The 16,918-nt window shown below is 33.8% G+C and overlaps 1 protein-coding gene across 2 annotated transcripts in view; it reads left to right on the top strand.

Annotated features, from left to right (window-relative positions):
* LOC149072424 (acyl-protein thioesterase 1-like) overlaps positions 1–16,517 on the top strand; it is a 38,913-nt gene extending 22,396 nt beyond the window's left edge. For both annotated transcript variants that reach the window (XM_089246758.1, XM_089246757.1), the window contains 3 exons: positions 8,506–8,681; positions 12,503–12,655; positions 16,207–16,517. In XM_089246758.1, the coding sequence (XP_089102884.1) occupies positions 8,506–8,681; positions 12,503–12,655; positions 16,207–16,254 (377 nt within the window). In that variant the 3' untranslated portion in view covers positions 16,255–16,517. The remainder of the gene's footprint in view (positions 1–8,505; positions 8,682–12,502; positions 12,656–16,206) is intronic.
* Positions 16,518–16,918: the final 401 nt, after the last annotated feature.

The raw sequence follows: 16,918 nt of genomic DNA, 5'->3' as shown, positions 1-16,918 counted from the left end.
TTGTATATAGTACAGTAGGCCCTCTTCCAGACTTCTCAGACCCAGGTGATTCAGGATTATGGATCCACTTTTGTTTATTTCTCAAATTTTTAGATTTAAAGCAGTAATATACCTTTTTCTGGCACTTTGAAAAAATAATTAATAAAGCAAGATGTACAGTAACAGATAATTTAATTTTAAACCATAATTTTTATAACTTACATATCATTACTATAGTTATCCATTAAAAAAAATCCTCCTAGTTCAATAGAATAGTCAACTTATTGATTATAAATGTTTTCAGGCATGTTCTAAACCAAAATTTAGAACATTCCAAACTTGACATCAAGACTTCCATTTGGTATTTATTAATAAGATACAGTCAACCCTTGATTTACAAACTTAATTTGTTCTTGAAGTCTGTTCGTAAGCCAAAACACTTTTACCCCATAAGAATCAGTGTAAAACAAATTTATCTGTTCCTGGCACCCCAAAGTTTTCTAGTGTAAATTTTTGCAGCAGCTCCTGTGTGCATAAAGTGAAACTAATGAAAATCATTAAAATAATAAGTTACTGAAAAAGTACCACAGTATGTAAGAGCTGTAATGAAAACAATGCTAGGGTCATGTCTGGTTAAATTAATATAATTTATAAGCCTAGTGTCAAAGCTCTAAAAATCTGCCTGCAACATAATCTGGCTGCAATATCTTCCAAGCCAAATTCATTTCTGTAAAATATTTGCTGCTAAGCTTTGTCTCAATCATAGCAAATCCAATAAGCAATTTGCAATGTAGAATATTAAAATAATGTTTTGAGAAGTCATTGAGAGAGTTAGTTTTATGGCAAAAATTAAAACATTTTTGAAAATGTTCTCTTATGTAAAGCTTCTTGACGTTTGAAATGAACTGCTGATACATGGATCACAGAGTGGATAATAGGAGTCATATTTTAGGGCACTCAGATGAAATCAAATTTTCTTCAACTACCTCTTAATCTCTGAAATAAAAATAACAGCTACATGACCACAGTCTTCTGAGATTAATCTTGGTTTATGAACACATAAAAAGGACATAGTTCATAAACCAATTTGTTCGCAAACCAAGCCATTTGTAAACTGAGGGTTGACTGTATTTTAAATGTTTTTTATCCATTTATATAACTAGAGAAGCAGGGTTTGTAAACATATTTTCAAAAATATCCTATATTTTTTTCTTGACTGAAAATATCAGACCATTTTCAAGTAAAAGTATCACATTGCTCTCGACTGGAAATATTAGATTGAAAGTATCAAACCATTCTCGACAGAAAATATTAGACTATTGAAAATAAATATACAAAAATTATGTATCCCTAATTGTAACCAATATGTATGTTATAAGCAGGATCTTAAAATTGGCTTATACAACACTTTTAAGTATGCATAAAATACATTATTGTGATGGTGGATGTGTCAGCATTCTATGTTCTGTCTATTCCTTTTGCCTGTTTGTTGTGTAATTAAATGTTTTGCTATACTAATGCTTTTTAGAACTTACTACATTTCGGTAACAGAATTTCACAATAACATAATACAGTTCATTAAATTACCTAAAAAAATTATGACCATCAACGATCAAAATGCCCCTCTAAACATGCTGTCCTGAGCCAGCCATCTGGTGCCTGCAACTGGCCCTAAACATTCTGGTACTAGAGTCAGTTCTATACTCTAAAGCAGGCATCTTTCATTTCAAAAGATTTGCCATATAACCATTATAGCATGTTGGGATAATTCATTCAGAGTTGCGAGAAGCAGATCTTATTTTGCATTTGGAATTCCGAAGAGGAGTGACAATGAATCTTCTACGAAAGGATGGGTTAATTATTCATCCACACACAGGTCCACATTGTCAACTGAAAAAAAGATGTCAGGTCATCTAATGGCCATTATATTGTGTCTGCAACGCAAGGATGGTGTGCGGTTTGCCAAAAAACACTATATGCTACCAATGTGACAAATGGGTCAAACAAATATGTTTTCCTTCTTTTACCACGGACATTATAAAAAAATTTAAGTTTTCTTCACACACACACATTTTTATGCTAAAAAAACCGGTATGTGTTGTGAATTTGAAATTGTAGTCCAAAATAGAAAATTTTGTAAGATAACTACTCCAGAAATAAAAAATCGTGAGAATATAGGCGATACCAGTTTCCGCTTTCACCTCTCCCCAAGTGCCAATGTTTGATAAATGGAACATCGTGAAAAACAAAGAAAAAATTTTGAGGGATCAAATTTGATGGCAAGAGCTAGAAAAACATTCCATGATGCAATTACGTTTAAAGGCCGAACTATGAACAAAATCACTCATTGTTTTGAAATTTGGAATTTGAGGCTCTTTTGCATGCCTATGCCTAGATCAACTTTGAAATTTGAAGAAAAATTTTTTTTTCTTTGTTTTTCACAATGTTCCATTTATCAAACATTGGCACTTGGGGAGAGGTGAAAGCGGAAACTGGTATCGCCTATATTCTCGCGATTTTTTATTTGTTTTTACCTGTTTAAAGCAGTAATATACCTTTTTCTGGCACTTTGAAAAAATAATTAATAAAGCAAGATATATAGTAACAGATAATTTAATTTTAAACCATAATTTTTATGTATGTGTAATGATTGAATAATTGTAGGCCTGTTGCTTTCTGTGGCAAAACTTTTTAACAGGGAGATCGACTCAAATTTAAGCCTTGAAGTTGGCAACCACAGAAAATCAACTTCAGCCGACCACCACTGTTGGCAATAGTGGGGTGGCCGGTTCATCCCATGGTTTAGAGAGAGATAGATGGCTTTTTCTCAGCCCAAGATATCAAGGAAACAGTTATTTTCCAGATATTATGCTGAGGTGAACTCTGAAAGAAAAGTCATCGTCCACCTGGAGTCAATTTCCTGAAGTTAAGAAAGGCCACTAATGTCTCTACTTCAGCACCTTATGCCACAGTGCGTGAAATAAGGAAGGCAAGGTCATGTTCCAGTGGTGTAGATGGTAGCATACTTGGCTGGTATGCAAGAGGGCCTGGGTTCGTGTCCCGGCAGAGACGTGATGACTTTTCTTTCCAATTTCACCTCAGCAAAATAACTGTTTCCTTGTCATCCCATGGTGTTGCCATTTTAACGTATTACAGTGGAAATATTACTTGTGTTGTGTGAATATGAAAATTATTGAGAAATTCTTGAAATAGTTTTATCTTAAGATGGATTATTTTCTAATCCATTCAAACTTGTTTGTTTATGTATGATTATAGCTCTTGTTTAAGGTTGGTTCGTGTTGCATTACATTCTTTTGTACTTTTCATGGTATTTCACTCTGTACTTCTACATACACTTCATTTGGCTTTTGACTTGAAAATATATCCCGTAAAATGTAACTTCATTAATAATCTGTGTCCCTTCACATCCTTCAAGTCACTGGCAGGTCTGGGGGTGTATTATGCTCACATTGTTATACAACGAGGTCGTTAGTGATGTCACGCCCTGAACGCAAATTCTCAACGAGCCCCATGACGCAAATCTCAGCGACCATCGTCAAAAACTTGATTTTTCTCAGCAACCCGCGGTATGTCATCTATTTTACGAAAAACTCCCTGGTCCGAGAGTTGCGTTAGCTCCGAAAGGGATGGGCCAATCGGATAATTTTCTCCGCTGCTGATAATCATCATCACTATCAACGAGTGGGGAAACACGTGCATTATTATTATTTTATTTTTATTTATTTGTGCGCGTTTGTGTGTGTTGATTGTCCCTAATTTTCTAAGCTACAATTTTTTTAAAATTCATCCAGATTCTTTTTATTTTCATCAAATATTTGAGAAAAAGGTAGGCTATGCACGCACATGATACTGGCGCTGGGAAATTTTCTAAATTATTACGTTTAAAAAATGATTTTCTGTTGAAGTTCAATGATATTATGAATTTCCAAAACGACTAGCAAAAATATCATCATATATTACCATGTTTTTAACATATTTATCTACCGTCTTGATATTAAGTCAAAATCAAGAACAAGTAACCTTTTATTTACATCATTAATTAGACAATTGGTTACCTTGTTTCACACATGAAAATGAAGTGCCATCAAATTTACACTGTTGTTGACATCTCTTTTATACTGTGGTCAGAAAATGCACTCAAGGATTAGAAAAAATTTATTTGTTGATTAATAAAATTTACTTTGATTTTTTATAGTGTACTTAGTACAAATACAAATACAATACAAATACGACGCCACAACAGGCAAATTGCCCAACGAGGTGGCTGACTTAAGAACATCATGGATCCCCGAGCCATTTTTTGGAGGCCCTACCTACTACTGCTACACCACACATGCACCCCCCCCCCCCGCGCGCAACCCCCCAACGAAACGGTACATGCGGGAATGTGCGTGTACGTGTAGTGCAACCTGACGTAAAGTTTGTTTCTGTGTAATGCTTGTTATGTGTAGTGCTGTCATCTGCCCCCAGTTTTTCTAACTATGAGTGAAGTGTTATGGTTGAACGATTTACTGTTGTAGGACTGTTGCTCTCTGTGGCGAGACTTTTTAACGGGGAGATTGGCTCGCATTTGCGCCTTGAAGTTGGGAACCACAGAAAACCAACTTCAGCCGACCACCACTGTGGGGTTCGAACCCGGATCCTCGCATCACGAGTCCGGCACTATAACCACTCGACCACCACAGCGGCGTGCAGAGTATAGTGTGTGTAATGGTGTTTACTGCATTACACTTCTGTGTACTGCACAGAAAGTACAATTACTTTAACACTATCAGTGATATTACAAAATATCAATGTTATTAAACGAATTAAGAAGGGGAAAATCTGGAGACATTTAAATATATATTGACGTCAATTTTTTGAACGAGATGTAAAAAAAATATTGCGCGAATTTCATAATGTCTTGAAAAAATCGCGATAGAGAGATTTACCAGTTAAATAATATTCTTATATTGAGATGAGTTTAAGATTAGAATAAAAGCATTTCCATGCAAGATTTAAAAAAAAAAGAAAGTTGTGTAGAGTGATTTATCTTTGTACCGAGTATAATAATTGATAACGATTTACTACTATGAATAATTTTTTTCAATCAGTATGTGTACAGATAGCATTTTAAACGATAATGCTGTCTCTGAATCATGTTACTAAATTAAGTAACGTAATTCAGAGAATTATTATTCATTATAATGAACAACTTGATAAATTAATAATGAATGAATAATTTCCAATTCTAACTAATTTGTCTCCGTTGCTCTCACCATCGAAAAATTTATGCGCGAGCGGCCATGTTTATTTCCGTAACGCAAACATAACGAGTGGTCTCCGGTTCTCGTCAGTTAACGTTTCACATAGTGATAACGAAAATCGCTAGTAATGATGTGAGAAAAATCAACCTTTAGCGATGGTGACGTAAATCTATCCCACAATGCACCGCAAACCCCAAACACGTTTGAAACGCGGGCATAACGACATGAGCGTAATAGACCCCCTGGGTTTTAGATGTCATATACCTAAAACTTAATTTTAGAGGTCAGAAAGAGATCAGATTCCTTCTGAATGTGGTTCTCTGAACTTGAAGTTCATTGATGTTCATCATGTATGGTTCTGGCTGTTTTCCAGTGATGATTTCCTCCTCTTTGCTGCTTTGTGTCTCTTAATGATCTGCTCGGTGACTTCAATGACCTCAGTTGATACATTCTATGTTTCCTGAGACTTCTACTTCCTGGTATATGATGATGGTCGTGCTAAAGTGTGAATTGGATTTATGACTCAGTGTTTGGCCAAAAACGTGAGAGTTTTATGGATTTTCTGCAAAAATTACACAGCTGATGGACACTTGTGATCATCTAGAAAAGCCTGGACTTTACCAGAGTGAAAACAGTCTGATCATGTTGCTAGTAATGTCTGTGATTCTCTCCATGATGAATCTAATTTAATTATTTTAACTTGATAAAAATAGTAATTGTACTAGAAAACTAATTTTGTTTAATGTTTTGTGAAATAATCATTGTTAATGAGTAAAGTCTTAAATTTAAAAAATGTTTCAGCCTTTATTGTTGTCTGTTAAACTTGCATGTGTTAATGATCCAGGAGTGCATGGGAATGTTGCACTGCAATATATTTTAGTGTCTACAACATTGTACTGACAGAAGGCAAAGGCTAAAGAGAATATACAGACCAGTTTTGCAATAAATGCCAATTTTCTGAAATTTTTTTTTGCAAATTAATGCAAAATTTCCTATTTAAATTTTTTGTAAAATTTATGCATCTTTGTTATACTATATGTATCTGAAATCTTCAAGGTGTTATAAGCACAAGCATTACACCTATAAATTTCTCACTATTGCTCAAAAGTTGTCATAGTTACCTTAAAAATGTCATTATTGAGTTACATTTGTGATTGTTATACTTTTATACACTTTTCCTTCTCTTTTCTATGCTCAACCAAACCATCTCTGAATTATTTACTCTGTTCAAATTTTTTTCCCATGCTATATTATTCTTTTTTGCAGTCATTCTTAAATTTTACCAAAAAACTTCAGATGGGTACAAAATTTTAACTTTCTGAAAAATGCCCAATTAATAAATTAGCACAAATAGCATTAACCAACCTTAACAAAATGCAAATAAATGCTAGCTTACCAAATATAACCATGGGTAAGGCAGGCCCTCCCCCAGCATCAAAAGGGGGGGGGGAAGCCAAATGATCTAATGTAAGAGCCAATGCGTATATATGATTTGACATTGTCATCCCCCCCCCAAGCCTTTCAAGTCCATCTCCGCCAATGAATACCATTGAAAACTGCATGGTGCACTATATTAAAAAATCAAATAAGCATTATTAATAAGGTTAATTAATATAGAAGGATCAATAATGCTTATTTAAATAAGCATTATTGATCCTTCAATATGAACGCTCAGGTCAATAAGACATTTGCCTGATGCACAAATGATATTTAAAGATTTTGCGAGTTTGATACCAGATTTTTCCTGGTCAGTATCGTTCTTGATCTGGAGATGTGACAGAAAAGGCAACAAGATCACAGAAAAAAACATTGCTACCACAGGAAGTATTCTACCAAGGAATCAGAACACCAACCTGTCGGCAAAATTAAAACAAATGCTGCCAGTTGGAATTGACAATCAACTGTATGTCCTAGGTATAATTGCCCCTTGTGTATAGAAAATGACTATGATGCAACAAAAATTATCTCAATGTGGTATAGATTTTCTTTTTTTTTATGCAATGTTATATATTTCCCTACAAATAAAAGTTTCCAAAAATAAAATCTTGGTGAACAATAAGGAAAATATATTCTAGTTCAGAATTTTTTTTTCATCAGGACTGAGGTAAAAACCAGTTTTTGTGATTCCAAAACTCATAAGCACAGCTTTTGTAGAGAAAAAGAAAATTTGAGTGAACGAAAAAGATTTTTGTTCCTTCACAGAAAATGTGAAGAGGATTACAATACGGCATTTCACACACATGAATACCAACACCAAAAGTATAAGGCACATTAGGTCGCACACTTGGTGCAATTACCGAGGTACGTCAGTGTATAATAGAGACCAGCGAGGAAAACAATTTTATTGTTTTGTTCTATACTGCACATACTTGAGAAATGAGGCAAAAGAGAGAAAGAGGCCACTCTGTGAAGTGCATGACCTAAAAAAACCTGTTTGTTTTCACCTTTATTTGCTGATTTTTGTTATCTGCTAACTGGTCTGTTTCTCCTCTTTTTTCTCTTCTGCAGAGGGATCATCATCCCACCCTTACATTTGAGAACCCCTCCAGCCTCTTCTACTAATGTGTGGATACCTCTTCTTCCACCCTATGTGTTTTTTCTTCTTAGTTGCAACTTTTTGCTCCAATATAAGCACACAGCCTTAGGCCTCATGAGTTCGTTATCCAATTGGTCCTGCTCAGTATCTTTCTGGACGCAGAGGTTCAACAAAAGTTATGATAAATGACTACAGAATATATTGCTACTGCAGGAAGTACCCCCACCAAGGGGTTAGCTCTCCAACCCCTCGTTGAGATATATGAAAAATAATGTTGAATGCTGCCAGTGTGTCCCATTCTAATTAGTCCTTGTGTGCTGAAAGTGACTATGGTGTGATAAGAATGATCGATTGACCAAAAGTAGTATGTGGTATGTAATTTTTTCTCATTCGACTGCACATCATACCATACTGAAGGGTTAACAAGAAGATAAAAATATTTAATCTCGGACACAAGACAGGCATGATGAAGGAGATTGCCCCTCTCAAGAGCTGGAAAATATGAGAAAGGGGTTTGTCCTGTAAATGATACTGCAATCTTACAAAATATGTTTCCCCTCCTGACATGTTATCTGGATCCATACCTATCCAACACAAGTAACGCCTATCAAAACCTGAACATTACATTGTTAAATTTTTTTTTCAATCCTGCTTGATATTTATGTTTGACATTTTTCTTGTACAAAATGTTTTTGAATTTCAATATCGACTTTTGACATACAGTGCATGAAATCTTGAGTAAAGAGATCGCCCTTGGTATTCCATCAACAAGAGTAATTATAGGTGGCTGTGGCCAAGGCGGTGCGCTGGCATTGTATGCTGCACTCAAGTACCCTCAGAAGCTAGCTGGCATCTTTAGCATAGGAGGATGGTTGCCTCTTTACAAGACTTTTCCTAAGGTAGGTTTTCTTATATTTTATTGGAAGTTTTTACATTTATTGGAAAAATGAGAAGATTTTGATAGGATATGAGAAGTGTTAATATTGTAAGTGTTTTGGAGAGCAGGGTTAATAGAGAGAGAAGTCTGTGAAAGATAAGTCATTAGTTATTGAGTTGGCTTTAGTTCTATAATGAAGATGAAAGAAGGACCAGCTATCAATCAAGTGTCAGGCCAAAGTTTGAGAGTTTAAGTGGTAGATTATTATGAGGGCACCCTGTGTGTGTCAAATACTTCAGAAAAATCTAAATATATAATATGGGTTTGCAGGTTTTTGTCAATAGCAGTATATAAGTCATGTATAAAAAAAACAAATTGGGTGATGCAGATGATTTATGGATACATATTATTTTATTACTTTTTTTTCCATTCAGAGGACAATTTCTATGTGATGAATGAAACATTAAAAATAATTAATAGGTAGTTGAGATTTCAGCTGCACAAAATATGAGAATATAATTTGGGGTTTAATTTTTTTTCATAAGATTCAGAGCACTTTATGTGAAAAAAAAGTGGATTGGAGTTATGTAGTGAATTGATGAAAGAGTATTGGGAAGGAGTGGAATCAGAAGAAATAAAACATATGGAAGACCTGATTGAACTTAGAGGCAATAGTAAGGAGAGAAATTATTTCTTTATTGTAATTTTAAGAGGTGAAGGACTGGCTGATTTTGATCTAAGAGAATTCCAAAACTTGGTGGAGTTTGTTTTGAGATAGTTAGGCAAAAAGAATGGCATAGAAAACCAGAAACACAAATAGGATACAAAACTTCATTTAATATCAGCATTTGTTCAGAAGTTCCTCAGAGGATATATGGCTCACTGACTGAAAAGGTTGTGCACTCCAAATTCGCCCTGTACGCAAGTATTCCTGTGTTTTTGTTATAACTCAATTCATTTATTATAACACAATGTTATAAGTCAATTTTAAAAAAACCCCAACCTGTGAAATTTGGTTTAGAGCAGAAATTTTCAAGATAAAATCTCTCACGGAACCCTTAATGGTTACGAGACTGTTCCACTGAACCTTAAAATTTTGAATATTTCTCTGATATACAGAGTGCCCCATAAAGTTTATATAAGTTCTGCTGTGTTCAAGATTCCTCAATTCTAACCTCTTCCAAAAAGTTTCCAAAACACCAACTTTTTTACAACTTAATTTCTTGATAAAACATAACATTTATGATGTTCATTGAATGCATGGAGTTGGAACCAGCTTTTGGTTAATTTACTATTTAACAGTTGTTTATCATCCAAATAGTCTGAATTTTTTTAAATGACACTATTTTGTTAAATTTCAAAACAGATTCTTATTATTGATACTCATAAAGCTGAAGTTTTTTTCTTTGAAATCTCTCCCAGTTCCAAGATTTTTAAGGGTTTCATGACATTTGATTTTACAGAACCTAAAAGAAACTATTCCGCAGAACAACAGTTGGAAATCTATGGACTAGAGTTTAAATTTAATCCTTTTAATGAACTTGCAAATTTGAAACATTACATTATTAAAATGGCAAAATCTGGCTGATTCGAGTATACACATAAGAGAAATGTGGGTGAAAGGCTTAAGTCCCTTTAGGGCTTGAAAAAAATCCCAGGTAGCCATGGCAACCAAGAAATTGTTGTGTTGATGACTAAAAAATTGTTGTTGATGCTTAAAAGTACAATTACTCAGAGTCTGAGAACGACATAATTTTTAGAATTTATGTTAGCATTTTTACTAATTGACCAAGTCCAGAAAAAAAAAAACTGGATTGTTTCTCGTTAAAAAAATATTTTGCTCCTAAGAAATTTGGTTGGCACCTAATTTTTTTATGAATTTGTCAAACTCTGCTCATATTAGAGCAAACTGATAAATATATATTTTGAGAATGGAAAATAACAAACAAGATAAGGAGCCCTTTGTTTTTAAGTCTGCCAAACAATTTTTAACAAGACAAATGATTGAATTTTTTTCTAGTTCAGACTAACGTACTGAAAAGAAAAGACGTTACCGTAGAGAACATACATAGTGGAAGAGGCAAGTCCATTCATTTCTTTCATGCGGAGCATGCCACTGTCATGGTTGGCTATAATCTATAATTTGGCGACAGTGAATTGACTTATTTTTCTTGCCGATTTTACCATTTATCCATGAAAGGACAGTTTGGTGGTTTCCAGAGTGGTTCCACAGAGATGTTCTGCAATGGCCCTCTGAGGAATATTTACAACTGTTTTAGTCAATTAATCATCAACTAATTACCATTTGAATTCAAAAAGTTTGAAGGGCTTTTATAAAATTCACAGTGAATGGTAACCTCTGTGATCAGGGACGTATATGCCAGAGAAATGACTTCAATCAAGCTTTCTATTCCTTCAACCTCTTTTTTTACCTCAATGCCAAACTTATTGCACCCATACGAAACAAAGTTGTGTGTGTTTCCCCCTCTCGGTTTTCCCAACACACCAGCATGATATCTCAATGAGATAGTGATCAACTGATAACGAGTAAACTGAGATAACAGTGGTGTGGGGGTTCTTCCCAGCTTTCCCCCCTTTTCCACACACATATATCTTTCTTAGAACTAATCCTTCTATTACATACTGTACATGGAAGTCAGAAAGAGTAAGTAAAAAGAAACCTACAAAACAAGTTTGAAGATGCGACCTAAAACAACAAGATACTATACTAATACTCTGTTATCCTTATATCTCTGTACTGTTCCACCCTCACCCTTGTTTTCTTTCTTTTTCTTCCTTTTTTTACCATGGACCATGCTTTCACATTTATTGCCTATACGTCTAATACAAATCATTCAAATTTATCGCCAGATTCTTCTATGGGAAGTGCTTAATTATGATATAGGTTTTATTTCACCAATTCCAAATATGAGGAAAATTGGTGAATTTTCAAAATAGGAAATCTTGAGAATTCTTAAATTTTCCTTGTGTTTTTCACTTACATTGCAAAAATATATCTAAGTTTTGTTCATCATAATATATAACTCACCAATTTCAAAAAAAGTTTTGTTTTGCAAAGTTTTGTTTGTGTTTCCTCTCTCAATTCTTTTAAGCCCATTTTTTACCACTCCCCCTCATCTTCTACATACACCTCTGTGACTTACTATAAAGAATTTTTGCTACTTCCTTACTCTGTATTTGACATGTTTAAAAAGAAGTACCACAAACATAGTGGGATAAATCGAGAAGGTATCCATACTTAGATATGACAACCATAATATCTTTTTATGGGCAGTGCATTGTAATTATTGTATAGGTGGTGTATTATAATTTTTCTTTCTTGATATATGCTCTTATATTGGGTTGCTGTATTTTGGTTATATTTGACATTCGTATGTAATGGGAATTTTTTTCAGCCACTTCAATGGCAATTTGCCTGTTGTGGCCTTTGTATTTTACTTTATACATCCCAAAACAGAAATATATATACTGTGTATATATATATCTTATCTTTCCCTTATTTATTTTAATTACATTATTTAATTTGCATAAATCAAGTGAAATATGCTATTTAAAAAAAACACGAAAGTGAGATCTCAAGAAGAATAACCTTTTATTTACTGAATGTTGCTCAGGTAAATTTTTAAACTTTATCCCTAGTAATGGTGTAATCAATTTGTTAATCAAACATTCTCTCTTTACCGTTGATCCACCTGCTACTATACTATATCTGCTATAAACAGTGTTTATAGTTCAAAACCTTCTCTTCAGAAATATAAGGGGTAATTCCTTTAAATAACATATTTAGTAGCAAATACAAAATAAGTATATTTTGTTTTTAAGGAAGCAGCAGGGAATTTGGACACCAGGTTTCATTATTTTATGGGGGAGGAAATTCCTGCAGATTTTTGTGGTGAAACTATCGACAGGATGAAAGATTGGATGCCACTTGTACAGATTTTGAAACTTAACATTTCTCGTGGTGTAACTAATCACGTATGTATTTTCTGGTATATGCATGCATGTATTGTTATTGTACGTGTGTTTTTAAAAGTGTTCCTAAACTTGTTTGCCCTAACTTGATTCCTCATGGAAGAGTTAATCAACTTTGCCAAAAGAATATTAAGAAGTTGCCAACGGATAAGGAAAATACACGAAAAATACAAAAAAATAAAAATAAAAAATACAATAGTTCCTAATGCATTTCAACACCAATGGGTGTCATTTTCAGAGCAAAAAAATATTTTTTTAACCACTAATCACACCGACTGAGTAATCCCGCTTAGGGTGAATACCAAATCTTAACTCTCAGTTACTCAGCAAGAGTATGTCTGTTCACTTCAAACATTGTGGTCACAATGAAGTTGGGAGGCTGAGTGTGATACTAATGCAGCATCCTGATTGGATGCTTGTGGAATGGAGCTACCAGATTGGTCTATTTGAATTTTCTTAGAATTCCCGCTTAAAAGGAATTCAAGCCATTGTGTTGTGATTGGTGGTGTAGATTTATTATCGTTTACCAGTATATTTTTGAAGGCCCAAATATATGTGCCTTCGTAGAAATCTAAATCAACTGTGAACTTGGTGAAAAAACTCTTGACCTGAAATTTAAATCTATGGCCCTCTTGCCAACAGTGAGCAGCGATGGTCGATTTTTTCACATTCCTGATTCTTAACACAGCGAGCGTGCTCATTTAATCTTGCTTTTATGGTTCTTCTTGTCTGTCCTATGTAACCAAGAGGGCAATCACTGCATGGAATGTAATAAATTACCCATTGTTTATTTCACACCCATCGGTGTTGAAAGGCATTATAAGTTTTTGTATTTTTTGTGTATGTGCCTTATTCGTTGGCAACTTCTTAATTTATTTTAATATTCATGTAAACAAAAGTATGTGCTAGAAAGTTGCTGAGAAAGTCTCTGCTGAACCCAACTGAAACAATTCCATGTTTCTAAGTGCAATGTTAGCTGAGATATTTGAGTTCAAAAGTAACTGAGTATATAAAGCATAAAACAAGCTTGTCCCTTATTATATGTTCTTTCCATCATTTTCAGCAATTTTTGAACTCAAATATCTCACCTAACATTGCACTTAGAAACATAGAATTCTTTCTGTTGGGTTCAGTAGAGACAGGGCAACAACTTACAAACTGATGTTAGATGATGAGGGGGGGGGACCGTACATAAGTTTAAATTTTGTACATCAGTACATACGCTCCTCTAGTAAAACAAATGACAGTATCTAAAATATGCATTATTTTGATACGTTTTGTAACTAAAAGTGTGTTTCTATAACTAACGGAGTGAGTATAGAGAAACACGACTCACAAGTTATTTGCATACAAGTTTTCAGCATGTGTAATGATACACATGAATATGCTGTAGACCAATGTTTCCCAAAGTGGGTGATAGAAGTTACGGATTAAACAAAGGATCCTATAGGTTCAGTTGAGTTGGGAGTGATGAGAGAAAAACATTTCTGAAGGGGAGATGGAATTAAAGTTTGTGTGTGGGAAACTATGCTGTAGACTCTCGCTAATCTGGCACACATCATACTAGGTTGTGCCAGATTACCGAAATCACCATATTACTGGAAGTAAGTTAGAACTTCTGTGTACAGACGTACAGTGACATGTTTTCCTCTTCTATGCTCGAAAAAAAACTTGCCTAAAAACATCAGATTACTGGACCAGGCTTCGTTGAAAAAAAAAGCAGAACAGGTGTATAAAATAGTCGGAACAGTCAAAAATCTGGCCATTCTGACAGTCCTGTAAAATATGGGACACTGTCATGTTTTAAGTTTATGGTCAGTCTAATTGTTTCACACATCTTACCGGTCTTTAGATTCAGAAACACTTATAGAGGGTATTGTCATATAAGATTTTCATTGTATAACTGTTTTAAAAAAATGCTAATAAAATGCCTGAAACAAGTTCTAAATATTTGAAACATAAATTTAATTTATTTGAATGTCATGGGGTAATGTACAGTCAATTTTTTGGAGATTGTGTTTTTAAAATAAAAATTATCTAGTCGCTATTATCTGTGTAAGCATAGCATGACAAGCCTGTAATACTTTGTTTTTACAAACAAGTGCTGTGGTAGATGGGCCAAAAGAAAATGGTCTCTCATTATTCTTGAAGTTTCCACTAAGAATTTTTTTTCTTAAATAATATAATTACAGTAAAACCGTGATAAGTCGTCACCTCAAGTTATCGAAAAATTATGACGGATTAAGCGGAGTGACGACTTAAGCAGAGTGCCGTCAGTTTCAATGTGCAATGTTGTGAAAATCGTATAAATTTAAAGTAATATGGAATTTATTAAAGTATGAATCAGAATAACAATATTAATAAAATTTATAGATCGCGAAAGAGTAAATAATAGCAATTTTTTATCTTTCTTATCTCTTGTTACTTAAATTATTGTGGTAAAATGTACTGTACACTTTGATTTATATTAGTAATTTTTAATTTAGACTAACAGAGCAACTATTAGTCTAAAGCTATAAGTAGCTATTCTTCATAATAGATCTGAACTCGCTATTGCACATTAATTTTACATAGACATCAAAAATTTAATTTTAGCATTTTAATTCTTCACCAGTAGTTCATGATACAACTACAAAGTAATCTTGAACACTTTTGACTTGATGGAGGGGCCCTGGGCAGGGAAAAGTAAACAGAAGACCTCAACACTTGGGAAAGAATGTCAAATTTTTTTCAACGAAGATATTTTGTTTAAATTTCAATCCCTAAATTAGTAAAGCCCATGCTTTCTATGATTATTTATTATCCGTGGCCGTTGCAATTTGACTTGATTAATTTGATTCATCGATTTACATAATTTTTAATTTCCTTGCACTGTGTATAATCTTTGACGTATCAATAAATTTTGGTTTTGCTGGAGATGCCCTGGGGGGGGGGGGAGTGCTTACGTTGCTTCTTGCGACAGAGCTTGGGTGTCTCGCGGTTTCTCCAGTAGAGCCCATGCAGAAATGAGATCTAGCTTGAATAGTCCCTAACGTTCCAAAAACCTTAGTCGGCAAATGAACTTCCCCAGCGTAACTTTCGTTACTTAAACTGTTTTGTTTGGGCATATATGATTTTATGGTGACTTTTAATCATATGGCAATGCTGTTAACAAGCTCTTTTTTATTTAATAGGAGCCATAAAAATTGTCTGTTCCTCTTTCTCAAATTTTTTCATAGTGACAACTTAACTGAAATTATTAGTGATGAGTAAACGAGGGTTTAATAACATTGTTGTCTATGAGAGGTGGAAGGGCCTGAAGAAAAACGATGACTTAACCGGAGTGACGACTTATTAGGGTGATGACTTAACGAGGTTTTACTGTATATATATATATATATAGCTTTTTTTTTCAAGAGATGTGCATGCGGTCTAGGGAAATTGTTAGTGTTAGTAAACATCCATACCACAACTGGGATTTGATTGTGCGTGTGAGGAATATATTATCAATTTGTGTATATTTTTGTATCACTTTTTTACACATTTATTATTTTTCTGCTGAACTTATTTTTCAGGAATTTTTTGCAGCCTTGCATTTGTTCTTCGAGTCCTGTTTGATGTAGTACACTGTGCTTCTGAGGTGTTTAAGTTTTGACGTATGTTTTACGACTAGTTTTTTTGGTACTTCCAATTGTGTGATAATATTTTTTAAAATTTATGTATTTTAAGGATTTTTTTTCAATATTTATAACTGAGTATATACAGATAAAATGAATTTATCACAGATTCTGATGTTTGGCGTTACAATTCAGGAAAGAATTCAGATCAGTAATGTAGTTTTTCATTTTGTATACAAAAAATAGAAAATAAATGTATATTATCAGCATAAAGTGTGCCAATACTTAAATTGTTGCTTCTTATATAAAAGTTGATAACATTATTACATTCATTGAGAGTACCTTATCAATGGAGATTTTCATATAAGGCAGGGCTAAAATGAACAGTGCTGAAGTCATTGATAAAAATTTATTAAATATCCAGAGATGTGTTGAGGATTTTTTTTTTAAGGTGATGAAAAATATTTTTTCTATTCAGTTTTATTTCACTTAATTTTCTGCACTTTAATGAGAAAGAAATACAGTTTAGAACTACTTTTGAACAACTTGAAATTAGAGGCACCAAAATGAACAAAAAAACCAGAGGGGACTTGAAATTGCCAGTTGTCCTGTATATACAGGATTCAAGCCCTCATGCAGGAGTGGTGTGTTGCATTGTATATTCATTAAT

This window comes from Pholcus phalangioides, unplaced genomic scaffold (genome assembly GCF_987345545.1).
Source record: "Pholcus phalangioides strain wild (caught in Gottingen) unplaced genomic scaffold, Ppha-v1.0 ptg000017l_1, whole genome shotgun sequence".
In the NCBI taxonomy this organism is placed as follows: Eukaryota; Metazoa; Arthropoda; class Arachnida; order Araneae; family Pholcidae; genus Pholcus; species Pholcus phalangioides.
Note: the sequence above shows the minus strand (reverse complement) of the source record. Positions and strands in the feature narration are given on the sequence as shown.